This window comes from Eretmochelys imbricata, chromosome 7 (genome assembly GCF_965152235.1).
Source record: "Eretmochelys imbricata isolate rEreImb1 chromosome 7, rEreImb1.hap1, whole genome shotgun sequence".
Lineage (NCBI taxonomy): Eukaryota > Metazoa > Chordata > Testudines > Cheloniidae > Eretmochelys > Eretmochelys imbricata.
Window position 1 is genome coordinate 121,575,085 of NC_135578.1, and position 20,080 is coordinate 121,595,164.

The 20,080-nt window shown below is 41.7% G+C and overlaps 1 protein-coding gene across 5 annotated transcripts in view; it reads right to left on the reverse strand.

Annotated features, from left to right (window-relative positions):
• Nucleotides 1-20,080, reverse strand: part of WBP1L (WW domain binding protein 1 like) — an 83,554-nt gene that overhangs the window by 35,423 nt on the left and 28,051 nt on the right. Inside the window, exon 1 of one of the 5 annotated variants that reach the window (XM_077823262.1) lies at nucleotides 11,902-11,925. The exons of 1 other annotated variant lie outside the window; for it this stretch is intronic. In XM_077823262.1, the coding sequence (XP_077679388.1) occupies nucleotides 11,902-11,910 (9 nt within the window). In that variant the 5' untranslated portion in view covers nucleotides 11,911-11,925. Of the gene's footprint in view, nucleotides 1-2,187; nucleotides 2,206-10,607; nucleotides 10,925-11,901; nucleotides 11,926-20,080 lie in introns of those variants that run through there. 3 more of the 5 variants (XM_077823260.1, XM_077823261.1, XM_077823263.1) reach the window with 3 other exon arrangements.

A 20,080-nucleotide genomic window follows, 5' to 3' on the forward strand; every position in this document is an offset into this window, starting at 1 on the left:
GAGCTGGAATCCCGCACTGTCATTTTAAATGTTGCTTTGCACCAGGATATACATTTCAAGGAATTAAACAGCATTTATTCCAATACCTATTTTCTTCTGTTCAAAGTATAACATTTCAAAGAGCAAAAATTAAGACTTTGCAGCAACCACCTGTAACAAAGATATAAACCTCCCTGGACTGTCTCACTTACTTAAAGCTCAATTTTGTTTTGGGGGATTTCATCATAAGTTGTTCAAACCACATCATCATCCCTCTGAGTTCCCTCACTGACTCCCCCTTGTCTACAAAAGTCAAGTTTAAGACAACTGCTCTTTCCAGCCCAACTCTGCACAATATCATCCTTGCCTACATGTACTTACAGGGGGCACTTGGTGACCCTGAATGTTTTGTCTTATGAAGTATGTTGTAACTACCACCAGGCACTTTGTTAAACTTTGATTTCTCACTGCATCCCACTTTGTCCCTTTACTCCTCAAGTGATGCAAACCTGATTTAGAGCCCTCCCGTCCCCTCCCCCCCCCCCCGTCCCCACTCCCCTGTGATATTCAATGTCTTGTAGGCACAGAGGGCTGCATGGAATATCATATTTTCCTCTGTTTATATGCCAGGCTGCCACCCACTTAACTCAATCACACAGCCTGAAAACCCTCTTTTCCCACAAGGCCTGCAAATGTTAAACTTACTTCAATAACATGCCATTTCCATTCCCATCTATATTACATGAAAGATTTAAATTATCACCATCCCAAATCTCCGAACGTGTTCTCGTTGGAACTTTGTGATTTAGGGCAAGCTCTTCTTGGGCAAGGGCTGTATCTTTATTTAACATTTGTAAACACTCTGTTTAGACTATTATTTGGAACACTGAACACATGGTGCTTATATAATAATTAAGGTAGCCTCCAACTGCAGCTCTTTTAAATGAAGATTAATTTTTACAAAATCTCAGCCACAATTATTAGTTACCAAGATACCCAAACAATGTGACTTATATTTCAAATGTCTCCTGGGCAAACACAATGTACCTTTATTATTATTATTAATTATTAAAGTGAGGTATGAAAGGAAAAAAAACAGGTATGGGCAAGACAAAGGACAGGAAGAATATTTTTGTAATAAGAGAACGCACACATGCAAAAAATTATTGTCTCATGGAGGCAAAAATTAAAGGATTAATGCATTGTGCTACAGTGCTTTTGTGTCTAGCAGCTATTTTTAGATGAGTAGCTGTAAAGGTCATTTTAATCAGAGAAAGGACTTTCTGTGTTACTAATAATGGAACCATTAGATAGTTGAAGCTTAAAGCATAAAGGACACCAGCAAATGCCACTTTATGTTTTGTTCTTGCACTCACTTGCTTTATCGTCAGAAATTGGGAGCGGAGGGGAGAGGGGAGGAGGAAGTGGGGAAACTTACCTGACCAATTTTTCCCCCTTGTTTTATAAAAGCATTATTCTTTCCCACAGCTGCAATGCAGGGGTCCTATTGGACACTACTGGCTGTGTCTGGCTGTCAAATAGCAGCAATTTGCAAGCATGCTTCTCCCACCTCAACCTTCACTTGGCTAATAGCAACCATTCTTCTCTGCTGCTAACCTCATCACAGTTATCCATTTACGGTCACCTCCAGAATAGATTCCTGCAGTGGAGTCTACACCAGGCTACTCTTGAAGGACATTCAAACTTCGGCTAGAGCAGAAAGTGCCCGTCTGCTTACTTAGCATTTTATGCATGCACCCATTACATCTATTCTGCAAAGACTGATTGGCTTCCAACTAGTTTCCAGGTACAATTCAAGGAGTTGGCTCATAAAGCCCCGTATACTTTGGGTTTAAGGAGTTGGCTCTCCCCATAAAGCCCTGTATACTCTGGGTTTTAGGCTATCCTCCAAGAGCCAAGACTTTCTGGGACACATGAGTTGGGCCAGCATTAGCGGGTAGCAAGCAGGGCAAATTCCGAGGGCCCCATGCCACAGGGGGCCCCGCACAGTGGGGCTTAGACTTCAGCCCCGAACTGCAGGGCCAGGGCTCCAGCATCAGCCTGGTGGGGTTGGGGTTTTGGCTTCAGAAACGTTGCAGAAATCCAATGTGTAAGCAGGTAAGGGAGGCAGGGTGGGGGCCCACTCCTTAGTTTCTGCCCTGGGCCCCAGCATTCTTGCATGTGAGCTGACCGAACGTTGATATGTACCATTTTGGGGGCAGGCGTTTTCAGCAGAGGGCCCTCAAGCCTGGCACTCAGTTCCTACCAGTCAGCATAGCAAGCTGATGGGCATGCTGCAAGGCCCATCTATTGCTCAGGATTTTTCTGAGGTTGAGTTGGCAGAGTCTGAAGATCCTTTCTGTATTATTTTGACACGTTAATCTGGATTATTTTTGCACTACACCTATTGCATTTATAATACACACTATATAAACAAATAAAAGTAAAACTTGGCTATTTTGGTTTGTTTCCCCATAAATGATAAACCCATCGCGGTGTTGACAACTCCACAACTAACAGGGGATGTGCAAAGCTGTTTTTATTTACAACTTGTATAAATAGTGATTTAAAACTTTATAGTACACTACTTTCAAAACTGTATTAATAAAAGGCTAATTAGGATTTCTATAAACACTTCATATTCAGAGTGCTTTACAAACAATCCTTGTAACACCCATCTGGAGGTGGGCATATGGGGAACTTGAGGCAGCATCGTTAAGCGATTTGTTTAAAACCACAGAGAACACTAATGCACCTGTGCTGGGATGAGGAATCAAATTTCTTACTCCTAGTTCTGCACTCAGACCTCACTGTGTATCCAAGTCAAACTTAGGGAAGGTCAGTTTTGAGGCTAAACTACTTAACGTCTCTAACCTTCACACATATGCTACTTGAACTGTCAGTCACAGGCGAGCAGTAAATGAGATTACATTGTATATAACTATAGAATTAGAGAGACAAGGTGGATGAGGTAATATCTTTTATTGGACCAAATTCACAAGCTTTTGAGCTTATACAGAGCTCTTCTTCAGGTCTGGGAAAGGTACTTGGAGCAGAGCGTCCCAGCTAAATACAAGGTGGAACAGATAAGGAGTTAATACACCGCACAAGAGACCAGTCAAGATGAAGTGGGCAGTAACACATCTACAGTCATAGAACAAAGGAGGGTTATAGTGGGTTACAGATAGTTGTAATGAGCCATTAATCCAGTGTCTTTATTAAGTCCATGCTTTTTGGTGTTTAGCTGAGTTATGAATTTAAGTTCGTAGGCTTGATTTTAGAAGGTGTTGTTGGGCAGGTTTTCTTGGATGATGAGGTCAGAGGGATTTTTTTTCTCTCTTTACTACAGAGGCCATATTCATGAGCCACTATTAGAATTAAGGAAGTAAATCAGAAAGCCTTCAGAAAATGGATAGACACAAACTTTGTATTTTGATTAATTCACAATCAGCTCTTATACGATATATTTTGTAAACCTCCAACAGTAACAAAAGGGAAGAATGGTCGTCTACCAACACACGAAAAGTATCTAAGGGCTCGTCTACATTACCGGCTGGATCGACGGGCAGCGACCGATCCAGCGGTCGATTTATCGCTTCTAGTCTAGACACGATAAATCGACCGCCAAGCACTCTCCTGTCGACTCCGGTACTCCACCAGCGTGAGAGGCGCAGGCAGAGTTGACAGGGAGCGTCAACTGTCGACTCTCTGCAGTGAAGACACCGCGATGAGTAGATCTAAGTACATCAACTTCAGCTACATTATTCACATAGCTGAAGTTGCCTATCTTAGATTGATCCAGCCCACAGTGTAGACCAGACTTAAGAATCATCAATCATAAAAACTCATAAGTAAATCCTTCAAATGCAAGTTAATGTCTTGATTTGATTAGGTTTCACATATCAGACTATAACTAGCCTTTGGCTAGTCCTGTCCATCATCAATACCTCATGAGAGAGTACGCACAAGGGAACTGAAATAATCAGTTGTCTACGTTCAAATAACGAGGGCTTATGTGGCTGTGGGTTTAATGAACTAGTTTTTTTACTGCTGAAGATTTTTGCTGAAATGTTGACTTGTGACTCAGGGCACAAGTGCAACTGCATTTAGTGGTTCATCACTGCCCTCAGTTATGCACATCATAAATCCATGTTATAATCTATCATGCTCAAGATAATCTCAGAAATGTAAAATGGTACCCAGTCAAGGCCAACCTTCACCGTGGACCCAGAACTGTGCAGTGGAGACCCCCATATATTCTGGCGGCACTAGGAGCCAGATGATGCCCCCACCATGGTTCCCTGGGGGAGAACTGCAAAGGAGGAGGAGCCAGCCAGAGATTCCAGCTGGTAGAAGCAGGAGCAACCAAAGCAGAGACTGCAGCACACTCCAGTCAAAACTGGAGGTTCTCAGACTTCCTCTGCCCTGTGCTGATCAGCTGTTTGCTCCCATCCGCCCCCTCCCTCCTCACAGGCTCTTCACTTTAGCTTCCCTCCACAGCCACTCCTCCTACCCTTGTCTTCCCTTCCACGTGCGCCTCATCTTCACTTCCCCTTCCATTTAGCCGATCTATCTAAACTCACCCCACGCCCACAAAAATCATGGAACTAACATGCTGGTTTTGCTGCCATCAATTGTTCACTCTGCTTCTGTGTTATACACCCCTTCCCCCATCCTGTGACTGTCTTGTCTATTTAGACTGTAAACCCTTTGGGGCAATGGGCCATCTGTGTGTGTGTGTGTGTGTGTGTGTGTGTGTGTGTGTGTGTGTGTGTGTGTGTGTGTGTGTGTGTGTGTGTGTGTGTGTGTGTGTGTGTGTGTGTGTGTGTGTGTGTGTGTGTGTGTGTGTGTGTGTGTGTGTGTGTGGAGTGCCTAGCACAATGGGGTCCCACTCTTGGATGCCCCTTAGGCAACACCTTAATAAACCTGATAAATAACAATAACCAGCTAGCATTGCAGGCCAGGACTGAGATGCACTGGCAGAACCATAAAGCACTGGACTAGCTCAGGGGATGCAACTCAGGACTGCATTACATTGGCCAGGCTGTGTACGTACTGTTGCAGGTCAGGATTGAGGCATAATTGTGAGAACTATGTAGTGAACTATCCAGTATCATTATAGATCTTCATTTCTGTACGAGCTAAATTCCTCAGACACATGGAAGAACGGAAAAATTAACAAACATTTGCATTTAAGTATTGTGACTTTGCCAGCATCATTTAATGCAAGCATGAATAGGCAGGAGTTGGGTAAAGGTGCAAACTATGATAATTATGTAACAGTAATTACTGGAATCTGTGGAATTGATCTGTGCCACATCACACGGGCAATAATCTCTTGTAAGCCTGACCCAAGTCAGGTGACTGGGGCTAGAGAATAAAGAGAAGTCTTATCAACTCTCCTGCATGCTATACCTTTATTACAAATGGCAACATGTTCAGTTTTACCTTTTATATATGCAAAATGCCAGATAAAAGGAATATTTTGAGACAAGTGAGCATCAAATGTTGATAGTGTAATCAAGTGCAAAGAAAACATACATCAAAGCGGCCCCAAACACAAGAGAAGGGCCCCAAACAGGAGTTTCAAAATACACTGCTTGTTGCTTTACTACTGCAGGCATCATGAGAACAATATTTAACAAACATTTAATCACCAAGATTAATTGGCCACAGTGGACCCAACCTTCGCCACCAAAGCACAATGTTAGAGGTTTTATAAACACAGTTCACCTTCATGAACAAGCTGGCTCACTCATTTACTTCTGTGCTTGAGAGAGACTCAACCTTTCAAAAGGGTACACTGTCACTTTAAAAATCATGCTGTATATTTATATCTAATATTAAAGTCACTTTTCACTTTTGTCTATAGAAACTTTCATTTTCAGGTGTTTAGTGCTGCAGTGTCAGGGCTGTAAACGTTACATGGAAATGTTTACTTGTTTAACAACTTTTTTTTTATGCCTTGAAGGAGGAGTCCTTGCTGTGTCCGGACTCCTCCCCATTAGTGATGTCATTTCCAGGAAAGAGCTATTTAGAGAACTTTTCAGAACTGGCTTTTTTTTTTTTTTTTTTAGTTGACAGTATTTAAAAGTTTAAAACAATTTTTTTTTTAAATAAAATTAATCCAACATTTTATTTGCCTTTTGGTTTGAGTCTTTAGGTTGTACTCAGGTCAAGTTTCCCTCTGCAGCCAGGAGGGTGAAAAACGCACTTTTAATGAAAGCTGGGATTCTTACAAAATCAAATGCGGTCAGGAGCTGGAGCTTTAAGAAACACCCAAATACCACACCTGAAGAAGAGCTCTGGGTAAGCTCAAAAGCTTGTCTCACCAACAGTAGTTACTCCAATAAAAGATAATACCTCCCTACCTTGTCTCTCTGACACAGTCTTTGCATTCTTTTATATTTTTAAGGGGAAGTAAATATTTCATCTTGAGTGCTTTTTCTACCCAGTTGTCCATTTTTGCTGCTATTATGGCTTCCAATTTTCCTACTCAGCAGCTCTTCCCTGGCAAAAGCACTTCACTAGGAAATGTGGGGCCAAAGAATAAATAGCCACTCAAGAAGTTCTTCCAAATGGAAGCAACTAGACCAATTTATTAAGGCCTGCAATGAGTGGAGTTAGAAAGGAGGCTCCATATGCACATTTCCCTCCCAAGATCTTATTCTTCCACTTCATCCATATTTAGTCCATTTGTTAGACTCAGTTCTGCTAGGGAAGAGGTTACATTCAGTAAAGCATGTAACTGAATCAAAGCAACGGAGCAAAACTTGATGCTGTTTTAGCTCAGATGAAAATATTTGTAAGATTCACAGAAGCTGAGAAATCATACAAACTCTTTTAAAGGGCAAGATCAAATTAAACGACTTGCAGAGATCTATGACCCTAAATATTCAAGAGAACATTTGCATGAGGCTCTCAAAAATAAATTCAGAGCCTCCAACCTTTGTACATTAGGTTTAAAGGAGTGATCTGAAATAGGATCCTCTTATAAATCAGCCTTTTTAATTAGATATTTCAAAAGTGAAATTTGAACCTTCTTTATCACAGATAAAGGTCGTCACTCACCAACATTTTAAAATTAAACGGGGCATAATTTTTCTAATTTGCAGTGAGTTTTGAAACAGATTCAAACTTTTTTTTTCCTGTGCGCTTTTCATTATGTGGGTGCGTTTACAGTAAAAATGTGTACACCTATTGTCCAGCTGAGAAGGAACTGGAATTTTCAGCCCTTTATCATGAAAACCAAGGCACTTCTGTCTACACTACGCTCTATCACTGTTGCCAGGATCAGCTGAGCACCATGTTGTTGGAATGCAGATACAGATTTTCCAGTGTAAACAAGGCTTTGGGGACCATTAAGCAGTCCTGCTAGCCCCAGACACTACAGAAGTTGTTTCTCATCCTTGCAAAAACTTGATTGGGCCTGGCTGATATATTACATAGCAGTGCAGAACACCATGATTAGACCAATAAGGAGCACAAGTTCTTGAGAAGACTGTAGCTGACTTAACCTTGCATGCATTTACATTCTTCTTCACTGTAATATACACATCAAAGTTTAAAAAAAAAAGTGAAGACCTGGAATCATTTTTTGAAGAATAAACAAACCACTTTTCTTCACTGTTATCTACAGTGATAGAGGATAAAAGGGATAAAGTTTGGGTTTAAAGTTCTACACAAGAGGACACAATGATATTTTCCAGGATTACTGTTTTTCTGTTTTTCATTGTCAAAAATCTTGGTAAAGGAGCTGGAGTGAGTAGAGTTTCTGCCTGACCTGGCAAATCGTGCAAGGTTGCTCTTCTCTAGAGCAAGCCCCTTTACCAAGATTTTTGACAATGAAAAACAGACATTTTACTTGCTTGTCAAAAAACTTGCCCAGTTCGGATAAGAAGAACTTTGCAAGGGTGGTGAAAGGGACCTTCAGCTCCAGGCTGGATTAAATATTTAAAACTTTTTAATTGCTGATAAACTATTGGTCACTCAAAAGCAAGATACTTTAATCTTTTCAAACCTGATCCAAGCCCACTAAAGTCAATGGAAAGATTCCGATTGATTTCAACGGGCTCTGGATACAACCCTACTTTATTTAGTACCAAGAAAGAACTGAATTGAGAATAAGGCCAAGATACTGCAACAGCACATTCTACCAGCAAATAGCACTCATAAGCCCCGACCACAGATAAAGAGAGGACTAAAAAAATGTTTATTCTTGTTTCCCTACTAAACACTCAAAGACACAACACTTCTCATAGACATTTCACATTTGCTATTTACAGGACTTATTACTTAAAATGACCTAGCAAGGATGGCCTGGGCTTTGATCCTAACAAGTTTAATCACACAAATGGTACAGTACTTGACATTTTATTATATGTATTATGCAGCTGTACCACATGGTGACGTCACTAGATCACAAGATAAGCGGATTCAGCCCAATATTGAACCAAACTCCTATCATGGTGTCAAGACAATGTAAAATGTATTGCTTGCGGTGTGTCCCTCTCTTTACAAAAGTGGAGGTTGTAACTGCTTGTGGCCATTCTGATCTCCATAACACTTATGTAAGTGTCCTGGCCAGATGTCAACTGGGGTAATTTTAATTAATTCCCCCTACAATTTGATATGAATACCATATTTTTCACTTCCTGTCTCAAAAACGGTTCTGTAGTCCCCATCATGGCCAAGTAAATAGTTGTTCAATATCATACCACAGGCAACTCCACTTCAGTGGTGTGTGACGTGATTCCTACACTTCATTTATATACAGGAAGTTATCCCAAAGCATTTGACCATCTTATCACCTAGAAACTGAAGTTGGTGTTTTACCTACACTTATTTTTTCATTTCATATGTTCCCAACACTGTTTTTATCCACAAATGAAGGACAATTAAAATATACAGAAACCTGTTCTTGAGACACCACCAGCTGTTTCCACTTCCCGTTTATGCATTATGTACCTGGGGTGTGTTTTTTAAAATGTATACCGCAAGTGGAACAAAGATAGATAAGCAGCCTGGTCTCCAACATTAAAATGCCCTGTGTTGAGCTAGACAGATGAGTAAAGGGAACTCTAGAGCTCCTAAACTCTGGTTTAGCATGCTACCTAGTTTATCATGCAATAATCACCCTCAATTTTTAATTTTATTTTGGGATGGGGGGGAATATACTTCATAGATTTAGAAAAATAATCTTAAAAATAAGATACATGAACATCTGATGCTGACCCCACTTCACAAGCTAAACTGATCTTGCAGAATTTTATTACAGATTGAAGATTTACTTAAAATCCTTAGAATAATTTCTTCAAAGATTGAACAGCTCTTCCAGTCCGTACCTACTACCCACACAACTTTCAATCACAAAGGTCTTTCCTTCCACAAAGCTATGACAGCATTGTATTCCCTGTTCAAAACTCTCAGATTTTCAAGCAGATTCTATCTGGATGTGGTTTGCTAACAAGTGAACCGTTATTATAGCCATTATGTACAACTGCAAAGGGTCAATGGGTTAGAGGTAGATTATCATGTAAAACTGTTTTAGAATCAGTGAAAGAAAAAAAACCCACTACCCTACATTTGGAGAAAAAATAAACTGGTAACTGATAAACAAAGTGACAGGGCTACGTATGCAGTAATTTGCTAAACGTTAGACCAGGGGTTCTCAAACTGGGGGTTGGGACCCCTCATGGGGTCACAAAGTTATTACATGTGGGGTCACAAGCTATCAGCCTCCACCCCAAACCCTGCTTTGCATCAGCATTTATAATGGGGTTAAATATATAAAAAGTGTTTTTAATTTATAAGGGGGGTCACACTCAGAGGCCTGCTATATGAAAGGGGTCTCCAGCACAAAAGTTTGAGAACTGCTGTGGTTAGACTCTGCTGTCCTTTTAAGCAACAGAAAGTGCCCAGTTTAAAATGCCTCACATTTGCTTGGTATTTTAATGCTAGATTAATAGCTATAAAGCTATACCTATTTATTGTACATTACCAACTTCAGTAGTGTTGAGGACAGTTTACAGTTAGATCTCTAGACAGACATGCCTCCGAGACCAAAACAAGTTTTAGAACTCTCAGAAGCTTAAGAACAAATAGTTGGCAATGTATTCCCAGCCAGGGAGCGGTGGGTCAGTTGCTACTGTTTCTCATTCCTTGTTACATTACCAAATATAAATTCATTGTTTCTTGTAAAAACAACAACTTTCCAAAGCTATTACATAAGTCACCAAATCCAGGATCTGTGCCTTGCTAAAACGGGCATCGTGTACGTGTTAACTCTTTGCCATTTTCTGTTTCCTCTCTTCAGTGAGTTATTTTGCTACACAGCATGACTCTGGAAAATAAATATTACCCATATATTAAAAAAACTCTTCAAACACTGACAGAAGTTTAAAGCAATGTAAACACATTTCCATATTAGGACCTGTGGAAAGTACATGTTAAAAAAAAAAAACACACACACACACACACACAGGAGAATCCCTCTTTGTTGTGAATCTAACAACAAAAGTTTGTTCTCCCGAACTGAAGTTTTGTTCCTTCTTTGCTAATGAAAAGAAAGTTCTCCTGCAACAGCAACACCAAAACACACACACACACACACACACACACTTACTTACCTCTCTCCTTGGAAAGTGAGAAAACATTTTCTAAAAAACCAAGTTCTCCACCGGAACCGGCAGCAACCAAACCAACCAAAACTAGTTACCTGTCTCAGACCCAAGAGGAAAGGCATCCTGCATTCTCATCATCCACGCTAATGCTTTGGAACAAAAGAATTTTAAAGTCCCTCAACAACCATTTCCTCATCTGATGTGCGCAGGGCCTGCGATCCTATTTAAACCAGGGCTTTCCTGGCTGGGAATGTTAAGTAAACAGGGTCCCAGAAGACAGCATGCACTCGCTCGCTCTCCGCCCTTCCCCTCTTTCTCCTCCCACACCCTGTGACATCTCAGACGCAGCAGAGCTGTAGTGTTTGGCAAGGGGGAAATGACATCAGTTCAGGCACTGCAAAAAACTGGAGACAGCTGCTGATTAACAAGAAAAGGGCTTGCTACAAACTTGAGATGCAACTTGGTATTTAGCAACCCTGCTCTAGGCAGAGGCGTTAAACGCTACATTTTGGGTGAACAAGGAGAACTATCTTGGCTCTAACCAGATACCCCAAATGAAATAAAAACCTGTATTAAAGAACAGCTCTTCAATGACATTTAATTAAAATTCCTTACGCAAAAATACCTCAATTTCTCCTCAAAAATGGCTGTCTAGTTTGGATGTAGCTCCTTTGAGCAGCTTTGTAGTCTGCACTAACAGGCAGCATTTGGGGAAGATGGATCAAAACCAGAACCATGTTTGAACACCTCCACACTTGGAGGATTTGGCTAAAATGGAACACCGATCTAAACCACTCCCCTGGTTTTGCCCACTTTGATTTTTTCTTTAAAGAGTTCTTACTGCACTACTGGCAAATTCACCACCACCAAACCCCTCGCTTACTAAATGGCAAAGCTTCCATTTCTTTCAGTGGGAGCAGGATTGGGCCCCCAAGCAAGCCTACAAAGAGGTGATGTGGCAGCTATTTTTATCCTTGCCATGCCGTGAAAGCGCGTTGCTGTCCCAGTGTAGTGCCCCTACTTCTGGGCATTAACCAGCTCCACACTTTGAGACCAGTGGGAGGTTGTACCTCGTAAACAAACTTATCTAGTCACCAAGAATGCCAATCTTGTCTGTCCTCTCATAAACAAGTGGTACAGCAAGTTCTACAGCGGTAGGGGAGATGACACAGCAGACGGTAATCTAAATTTAAACTGTCTATATCTCCTTCTTTAAAAGTTCAGCAACCCCCCCCCTTTTTTTGTTTCTCTTAAATCAGCAGCTGCTCTCATCTGTCATATGCTAAACTAGAAAACTCACCACTTCCATGTGCAGAGGCAGCAACTAAGCAGGCATTTAACAGAAGGGGAACTTCTCTTTTATTTGATCCTCTCAACCTCTAGGCGGCTACAAATTAAAGATATTTGGGGAGTATCAGAGCAGGAGTCCTTTATGTACAGAAGCCTATTAAATCCCTTAATGGGAAATAGTGGTTTTTAAATCATTTCAGGGCTTTTAAAAAAAAAAAAAAGAAACTACTTACAATTCTTATAAATTCAGATTTTCAATTGCATTACATTTTTAAAAAGCCTTAAAAACAGCCAAACCGTTCACAAGCAAGTTTGGTGAGAACTAGTCTCAGACAATTACCACCTTTTCAAACTTTTCAGCACTCCTGAGCCACTGTTACCATGTTCTCTTGGAAGTTCCTGAATTGTTTCCCAACTGAGCACATAGTTCTGGGGGTTCTCTGAACACAAACAAGAGGGAGAAATGTAGTAAGTATCCTTCATACTTACACAGCACCTCATCCAAACGTTAGAAAGCACTCTACAAACACTAACTAATCCTCTAAACATACAATTCAATGTTACATGGTGCCACCTCCACTTTATCAACAGGGAAACCGAGGCACAGAAGTTAGTAGTAAGCTGCATCTCCTCAGCTTTTGGATTTTCTATCTTTTGCAAGTTATCAGAACTTTAAATGACCCGTCCAAAAAGTTACCCCGATGTCGATTACGCCACATGACACGTCTATAAACTCATGGATGAAACATTCAAACCATCAGAGGTTGCTTTGCCAAGCAAATGGACAATACCAATGATATGTTTTGGTGATGGATAGTTATGGGCTCTTTTGCCAACATCTGAAGCTTCTGGTCCTGGCCACTGCTGGAGACAGGACACTGGACTAGGTGGACCTCCAGTCTGATCTAGTCTGGCAATTCCGATGTTCCTAGTGTTAAAAGTTGACACCCTCTGACAACTTCAACTGATCCTCCCTTTCTTCAGCAAATCACAGAAGAGTCTCCAGTACATATTCAAAAGACAAGAGCTCAGCAGTAAATCTAGTGACTCAAGATCCAGATTCTAGATACACAGTAGTAGGAAAAGGAACAGGAGGACTCGTGGCACCTGAGAGACTAATCAATTTATTGGAGCATAAGCTTTCGTGAGCTACAGCGCCACAAGTCCTCCTGTCCTTTTTGCGACTACAGACTAACACGGCCGCTGCTCTGAAACCAGGAGCAGAAAAGGAAGTAACCGATCTTCAAAAGTAAAGTAACAGCTTCCCAGCTTACTTAGCACCACTCCCTCAGCAGGGGCCTTGATGCTCTATCATTAGAATCATAGAATATCAGGGTTGGAAGGGACCTCAGGAGGTCATCTAGTCCAACCCCCTGCTCAAAGCAGGACCAATCCCCAACTAAATCATCCCAGCCAGGGCTTTGTCAAGCCGGGCCTTAAAAACCTCTAAGGAAGGAGATTCCACCATCTCCCTAGGTAACGCATTCCAGTGCTTCACCACCCTCCTAGTGAAACAGTTTTTTTCTAACATCCAATCTAAACCTCCCCCACTGCAATCTGAGACCATTACTCCTTGTTCTGTCATCTGCTACCACTGAGAACAGCCTAGATCCATCCCCTTTGGACCCCTCTATCAGGTAGTTGAAAGCAGCTATCAAATCCCCCTTCATTCTTCTCTTCTGCAGACTAAATAATCCCAGTTCCCCCAGCCTCTCCTCATAAGTCATGTGCTCCAGCTTCCAATCATTTTTGTTGCCCTCTGCTGGACTCCTGCCAATTTTGCCACATCCTTCTTGTAGTATAGGGCCCAAAACTGGACACAGTGAAGACTCTCTCTTCTCTCCATGGGGTGGTTCTATGCTGGGAGCCGTGTCACTGCTTGGCCCTTCCTTTTGGCTTTTCTTTTGTGTGTTGGGGTGCCGGCACCAGCTTCAGCAAAGATGCTGTCAGTGCCAGAGGAGCTGGAGCTGACGCCGATGCCATGTCTGTTGGTACTGGTGCCAAAGTGGTAGCTCGCAGATACGGTGTTGAGAAAGTGACAGCCAATGCTGATGATCCTGGCATTAAGCTGATCGGAATCAACGTGACTGGTGTAAAATTCAATGCATTTCTCTTTCCTGCCTTTTTTGCACCCCTAGACCCTGCGGTGTGGTGTCTGCTTGAAGGGGCACTTGCTGAGGATGACCCTTTGGGTTACTTGGAGGTGGATGACTCCTCCAGGTCTGAGACCATGAGCATTTGTCAGTCAACCAGGTGTAGCTTCAGCCACATGTCCCTCAATTTGCGAGTGATTGACAAGAAGTATTTTCACTCTGAGTGCTTATCAGGGATGTGCCTCTCCCCCTGACAGAATAGGCATCAGCTATACTGGGGAATGAAGTCTGGCAGCGCTTAAACCCTAGTTTAGAGTCTGCCAGGGTGGTAGGCATGAGGCCCTTTGTTCCACTTGCAGGGGCGTGTCTGGGGAGAGGTGTCTGTTTTGTTCTGGTTTTAGGAAATGTTCAAAGTAGAGAATTGAAGATAAGGAGGGGTGAAGTAGTATTTGTTCTCCAATTCAATCTAGAAGATGAGTTTGAAACAAGAAGAAAAGACCTTGCCAGGTTCAGTCTTGCTGCCTCAGGTGGTAAGAGGGAACAGAGAGAGGGTGGCAGCTGCAGTTGCTCCAGTCCCTTATGCCCTTGCACAGAAGCATGAAGTGGCACCCATGGCCTTGATGGACGCTGCAATGCAAAAAGATCCCATCTCATATGCAGTGAGGTCCACATTGACCCATAGTTGAAGAACACAGTGTTCCAGTTAATGGTATGCCAATGATTTTATATGAAGTAACAATATTTGCTATATTACTCTCCACTGCATTTCTCATGCATCCTAACATTGTGTTTTTCTGACCACTACTGCACATTGAGCAGAGATCCTCATTGAGCTGTCCACAATGATGCCCAAGTCTTTCTCTGGAACAGATACAGTTAATTTAGAATCCCACAGAGTGTATGAGTATTTTAAATTATTCCCTCCAGTGGGCATTACTTTGCATTTATCAACATTGAATTTTATCTGTCATTGTGTTGCTAATTCACTTAGCTTAGGGCTGGTCTCCACTACGGGGAGATCCCCGCTGCTACAATCGATGCAGCAGGGATTGATTTAGCGGGTCTAGTGAAGACCTGCTAAATCAATGGCAGAGTGCTCTCCGGTCAACCCCAGTACTCCAACTCTCCGAGAAGAGTAAGGGAAGACGACCGGAAAGCCTCTCCTGTCGACCAGTGCAGTGAAGACACTGGGGTAAGTCGACCTAAGCTATGTCAACTTCAGCTATGTTATTCACATAGCTGGAGTAGTGTAACTTAGGTTGACTTACCTCCGTAGTGAAGAAAAGCCCTTAGATCCCTCTGAAGTGCCTCAGTCTTCTCTAGGCTTGATAATTTTATATCACCTGCAAGTTTAGGAAAGCAGCAGGAAATCCAGAAGAGAAGGTGAAGATTTTTTCTTACCATTCAGTTTTACAAGGAATATACAGGCTCTACTTCCTTTTATATTGGCTCTGGGAACGAGCATGAATATGTTTCCAGCCAAGTATCAATTCTGCATGGTGGATACTTTGAAGAAAACTGAAAACTCTGACTTACTGGGAGATAATAAATGTAGGAAGAAGAGTCAGCAGTAATTGTCTCTTCCAAAGCACCACCACATTGGGTGTTACACCTTGAAAACAACACTGTGAAGAATAAAACAGCACAGACTACAGCTAAGAATAGGAAAAGCTCCCTGAAGAGTTCTAAAAAGGAACCACAACTCAATCCAACCTGAAGTACTCTCCTGGACATACACCCCCACCCCTCATTCTGACAATACACCTCAATCTTGACTTTTACCACTTGTCATTATTCCAGTCGTGGGGGTCTCAAACAGGAATGGTTGTGTTATAGAGACAAATGCTGACAGGGACTCAGATGACATCAAACCAGCCAGTTAATCCACTGGTCTACTTAGCCCCAGGGTTCTCTGAGGTTTCTGTTGCCATCTAACAAGAAACCAAACCTGTGAGTAGACTGCTGTAGGAAAACAGAAATACTGACAGAGCTCCAGCATAAACTTTGAGGGGAGCCTCTCCAAAAAGAATTAGCATGCACTGATCAGTACAGTGCAGGTTCTGAAGAGCAAGGAGGAAAAGACTTAAGTAGAGTCTCTTCAGGTATCTTCAAAGAACCTAAGCAAAGTTTAAAAGAATAAATGGAACCTATAATTTCAATGCTCAGGAAAGCTCAACACCAGTTATTCAAAAGAACAGCAGTTTCTGAACATACATTATACTTAGACACTGCACTTCTAAATTATTGTACAAAAGCCTGGCTCAAAGTAATAGAGCAATCCGGTCTTAACTTCCATTCTCCATTACTGAGATTTTGTTTTCAAGCATACATCGGGGGGGACGGACCAAAAAGCTCAATCTTAAAAATACACTCACACTAAAAGTTTTCTAAATTGCCCTACAAAGCATTTCCTATAATGTACTTATAATCCATTTGACTATGTGGAAGAAGAAATTTGATCTGTTTTTCCAAACACTGAGCTGCTCTTTTTGAAATGTTAGAACATCTAATACAAATTAGGATGGAGTGAGGGACTGACATGGGTGTTGTTATGAGAACCGATCTGGACTGATTTAGCACAAGTGCTTACAGGAAACAGCAGGAAACATGTCAAGATCTTACAATCTAATGTCGCATTTACTACGTTCATTGTTTCTACTTTGGCTCATGTTTTTGCATAAACAAGGAATACTGTAGATACCCCACTTCTCCCCCCCCCCCCCCAAAGAGTGGGCAAACCCTTCCTTTCTAATAGAGACTGCTGGATGTAGTTCCCTCCAAATCTGACCAAGGCTATTGCTGGGTGCAAAGGATGACTGGAAAGCAGCTCCCCACCCACAAAGCCCAGGGCCTGTTTTGTCATTCAAAATGGACTGCTAGAGAATATGAAACACTCTCTTCACAGGGCTGCCTTGCCTTCACAGCTCTTGTGCTTCCTTCTAGCCCAGAAAGCTTGGATTCCAACTGCAGCCCAGACCACTGACCCTGGACCAGCCCTTTCAAACTAACAGAGTGAGTGACTGGGTTCAGCATATCATGATCTACCCTCTATCTCTAACTCTTAAATTTTCTTTTCTCTCATTTCTGTGCCTTTTGATTTATCTACTGATGCATTACTGGCCTTATAGCCAAATGCTTTAGTTTACTCAAACTTTCTTGAGCATGAGTAAATGACACCATTTATTGTATCATGTCCAGTATTTAATTGTGCAAGGCATTTTAGGACACAATTTGTATGAAAAGTTGAAGACAAAGTATTATATGAAACATTTAAAGTCAGTTTAACGATAGAAGAGGAAAGCAACATGTTATTTGGAGGATGGGGAAAGAAAATATGTTTGTACCTATTGAGTACTTAAACCCTACCAGAATATATCAGATGACAGATGCCTTCCTTTCCCCTCTATCCACATACTCCCTCCCCTCTCTACTCAGCTGTCCCCTAGACCTGGAAAATCTATTAGTTTACCCAAACAAAAGTTGCCACTCAAACTCCATCTTCTCTGCTAGGCAATATACCAGCAGCTAATTCAAACTACTGGGATTACCTAAAGTAGTGGGCAGACGCAAAACGTATCCCCCATACCTGCTCTGTTCTTATAAAAAATACCTGCCTCGGTCAAATGAATGCAGCAGGTCAGCAGACAGATTTAGATTCGTGTATAGAGCTGGAGAGAGTATGGACAGTGTATAGGACACTGGACCAGAAGGCAAGAGAGCTGGGTTCTGTTCCTGGCTCTGCAACTGACCCGCAAGCTGCTTCACCTCTTTGTCTCTATTTCCCTATTGGTAAAATGGGAAGAATGTTACCCTCCTTCTTTAGTAAGGTACTCCAAGATCTACAACGAAGGGTGCTATATAAGAGGTAAGCAGTATTATATATGCCTCACAATCTTGACAATGACCCCTTTAAAGGAGCGACAAGTTATCCAAATATTCCCCATGTCTGTATTTTGTTATGAGCAGCTTCCCAGCAGACTGCTGGGCTCTGCGTAACTAGTAAAATAGCAAATAGAAGTTATGCCAGTAACATTCATGCTTCAGCAATAACCAGAGCACTGCACTCTACCCAAGCACTGCTAACATTAATATCCATCTCTTTTACTGCAGTGGTGTATCCATACACCAGACAGTTTTGGCATCACAAAGGCACAACTTTCAACACCTCTCCCTCGTGCATCATCACCTTTGGAACATCTATAGCGTCTCCACTTGGATAATTTATGCTCAGTTTGTTTATGTAACACTTATTTTATATACTTAAGTGATTAAAAAGCCCATTAACAAATTATCTAGAAGAAAAAGGCTGACCAGAAAAACTTCCTTTATTAGTATCAGCGAATAGGTTTCACCTTGCTATACTGACTACTCTAAGTTTTACTAGAGCTCATTCTCCCTCTGGAACACTAAAGGTGGAGAAAGCCCAGTAATCACACTGCAATGGGTGTAAGACACAGGAGGGGGGTGAATGGACCAGCCTGCCCTAATCCCCGTGAACATTATGCTTGAGGTGAAGATACTGGATTGGCTACAGCAGAATGCACGACAGGAGGGATTCCCTTAGCTGAAATCTTTGGCAACCCCATGCCCTAGACAGGTTTCAGAGTAGCAGCTGTGTTAGTCTGTATCTGCAAAAAGAAAAGGAGCACTTGTGGCACCTTAGAGACTAACAAATTTATTTGAGCAGAAGCTTTCGTGAGCTACAGCTCACTTCATCGGATGCATGCAGTAGAAAATACAGTGGGGAGATTTTATATACACAGAGAACATGAAACAATGGGTGTTACCATACACACTGTAACAAGAGTGATCAGGTAAGGTGAGCTATTACCAGCAGGAGAGAAAAAAAACCTTTTGTAGTGATAATCAAGGTGGGCCATTTCCAGCAGTTGACAAGAACATGTGAGGAACAGTGGGGGTGGGGGGAAATAAACATGGGGAAATAGTTTTACTTTGTGTAATGACACAACCACTCCCAGTCTTTACTCAAGCCTGTGATTAATCAGTCACACTATCAGAGGCTCGTTCATCTGCACATCTACCAATGTGATATAAGCCATCATGTGCCAGCAATGCCCTTCTGCCATGTACATTGGCCAAACCGGACAGTCTCTACATAAAAGAATAAATAGACACAAATCAAATGTCAAGAATTATAACATTCAAAAACCAGTCAGAGAACACCTCAATCTCTCTGGTCACTCGATTACAGACCTAAAAGCGGCAATTCTTCAACAAAAAAACTTCAAAAACAGACTCCAGCGAGAGACTGCTGAATTGGAATTAATTTGCAAACTGGACACCATTAAATTAGGCTTGAATAAAGATTTATTTATATTTATTATTTATAAATAATAGCTGGGGATTCTCCAGTTGTAGGAAAAGCCTCAAAAGCATGAAGTTTTCAACCTGATGAGAATGGCGTCTACAGTTGCCAGTAGGGTTAGAAACCAAACCTGCCTGGGCCAGAAAGGGGCTATACAGATCATGGAACATTTGTCTCTTCTAATCTTGACCAAGACCTTTGAATAACAAAAGGAATTGGAGAAAGGAACATGTGAACTCCTGCCCCTTCAAGGAAAGAATGGAAAATAGGTCCACTGACAGTGTCATACTTAATGTCTTCTACAGAACACAATGTGGTTCTCAGAGGAATGGTAAATAGATCTCTCAAGCAAACACTATTAGAAAAAGATCTGCCACATCATCCTAGATGTAATAACTACCCACAGCTGTCTAGTACTGATCAGCTGAGCTTGTCTGCAGTGCAGGCAACAGGAAGCAATATCCTGTTCCTTCCTTCTTAGGAGACACAGCTCAATTTTCCACAATTAGATTTAGAGCTACCTTTTGCGATAGCACATCTCCGAAAGCCCACATTGCATTCAGTGCCACCCTAATCTCCAGACATGCATTTGAATGGATTCCTGGAGAAATTAAGTCCCTTGAATATGGAACACACCACATGATCTCCCCATTACAAACAGGACGCACCCATGGCTACTACAATCTAAATCCGTTAATTTGGAAGTCCTTTTCCTAGTTACAGGTTTTCATTGGACTGCCATCGCATCAGTCTCTCTCTACCACCCGAAG